At 61.9% G+C, this 756-nt stretch overlaps 1 protein-coding gene across 1 annotated transcript; it reads left to right on the top strand.

Moving 5' to 3' along the window:
- Positions 1-330: 330 nt before the first annotated feature.
- On the top strand, positions 331-669 carry MVP (major vault protein; the record flags this gene model as incomplete). Its single annotated transcript, XM_010182950.1, has 2 exons — positions 331-454; positions 538-669. Coding segments are annotated over 2 exons (256 nt in total), but the record flags the coding sequence as incomplete, so codon positions are not given.
- Positions 670-756: the final 87 nt, after the last annotated feature.

Genomic DNA, 756 nt, shown 5'->3' on the forward strand with positions numbered 1-756 from the left:
CCCCAATGCCCCAAATGACCCCAGTGACCCAAATATCCCCCCAATGTCCCCCATAGTGTCCCTGTATCCCCATCTCTTCCCATATCCCCATGTCCCCCAGTGACCCCAAATGACCCCAGTGACCCCAATGTCCTCTTGTGTTCACTCATGTCCCTAATGATGTCCATGACCCCAATGCCCCAAATGACCCCAGTGACCCCAATGTCCTCTTGTGTTCACTCATGTCCCTAATGATGTCCAGAACCCAAATACCCCCAATATCCCCCAGTGTCCTCAGTGCCCCCAATGTCCCCATGGCCCCAGTGACCCCAACGCCCCCCATGTCCCCAGGACGTCACCCCCCTGCGCGTGGTCCTGGCCGACACCGCCCTGCGCCTCCGGGCCCTGCTGGACTTTGAGGACGACGATGGCCACAAATGGGTGGCGGGGGACGAGTGGCTCTTCGAGGGCCCCGGTGAGTGGACAAGAGGGGTGTGTTGGGGGGTGTCCCCAAATGTGGGGACACCCCGGTGATGTCACTGTCCCCACCCCCTAAAGGCACCTACATCCCGCGCAAGGAGGTGGAGGTGGCGGAGGTGCTGCAGGCCACCATCATCGGCCACAACCAGGCCGTGAGGCTGCGGGCGCGCAAGGAGTGCAGGGACCGCGGGGGCGTCCGGCGCGTCACAGGTGACACTGGGGACATGGGGACATCTGGGGACACTGGGGTCATTGGGGACATTGGAGTCGTGGACATCATTAGGGACATGAGTGAAC

This window comes from Mesitornis unicolor, unplaced genomic scaffold (assembly GCF_000695765.1).
Source record: "Mesitornis unicolor isolate BGI_N332 unplaced genomic scaffold, ASM69576v1 Scaffold36920, whole genome shotgun sequence".
NCBI classification, from domain to species: domain Eukaryota; kingdom Metazoa; phylum Chordata; class Aves; order Mesitornithiformes; family Mesitornithidae; genus Mesitornis; species Mesitornis unicolor.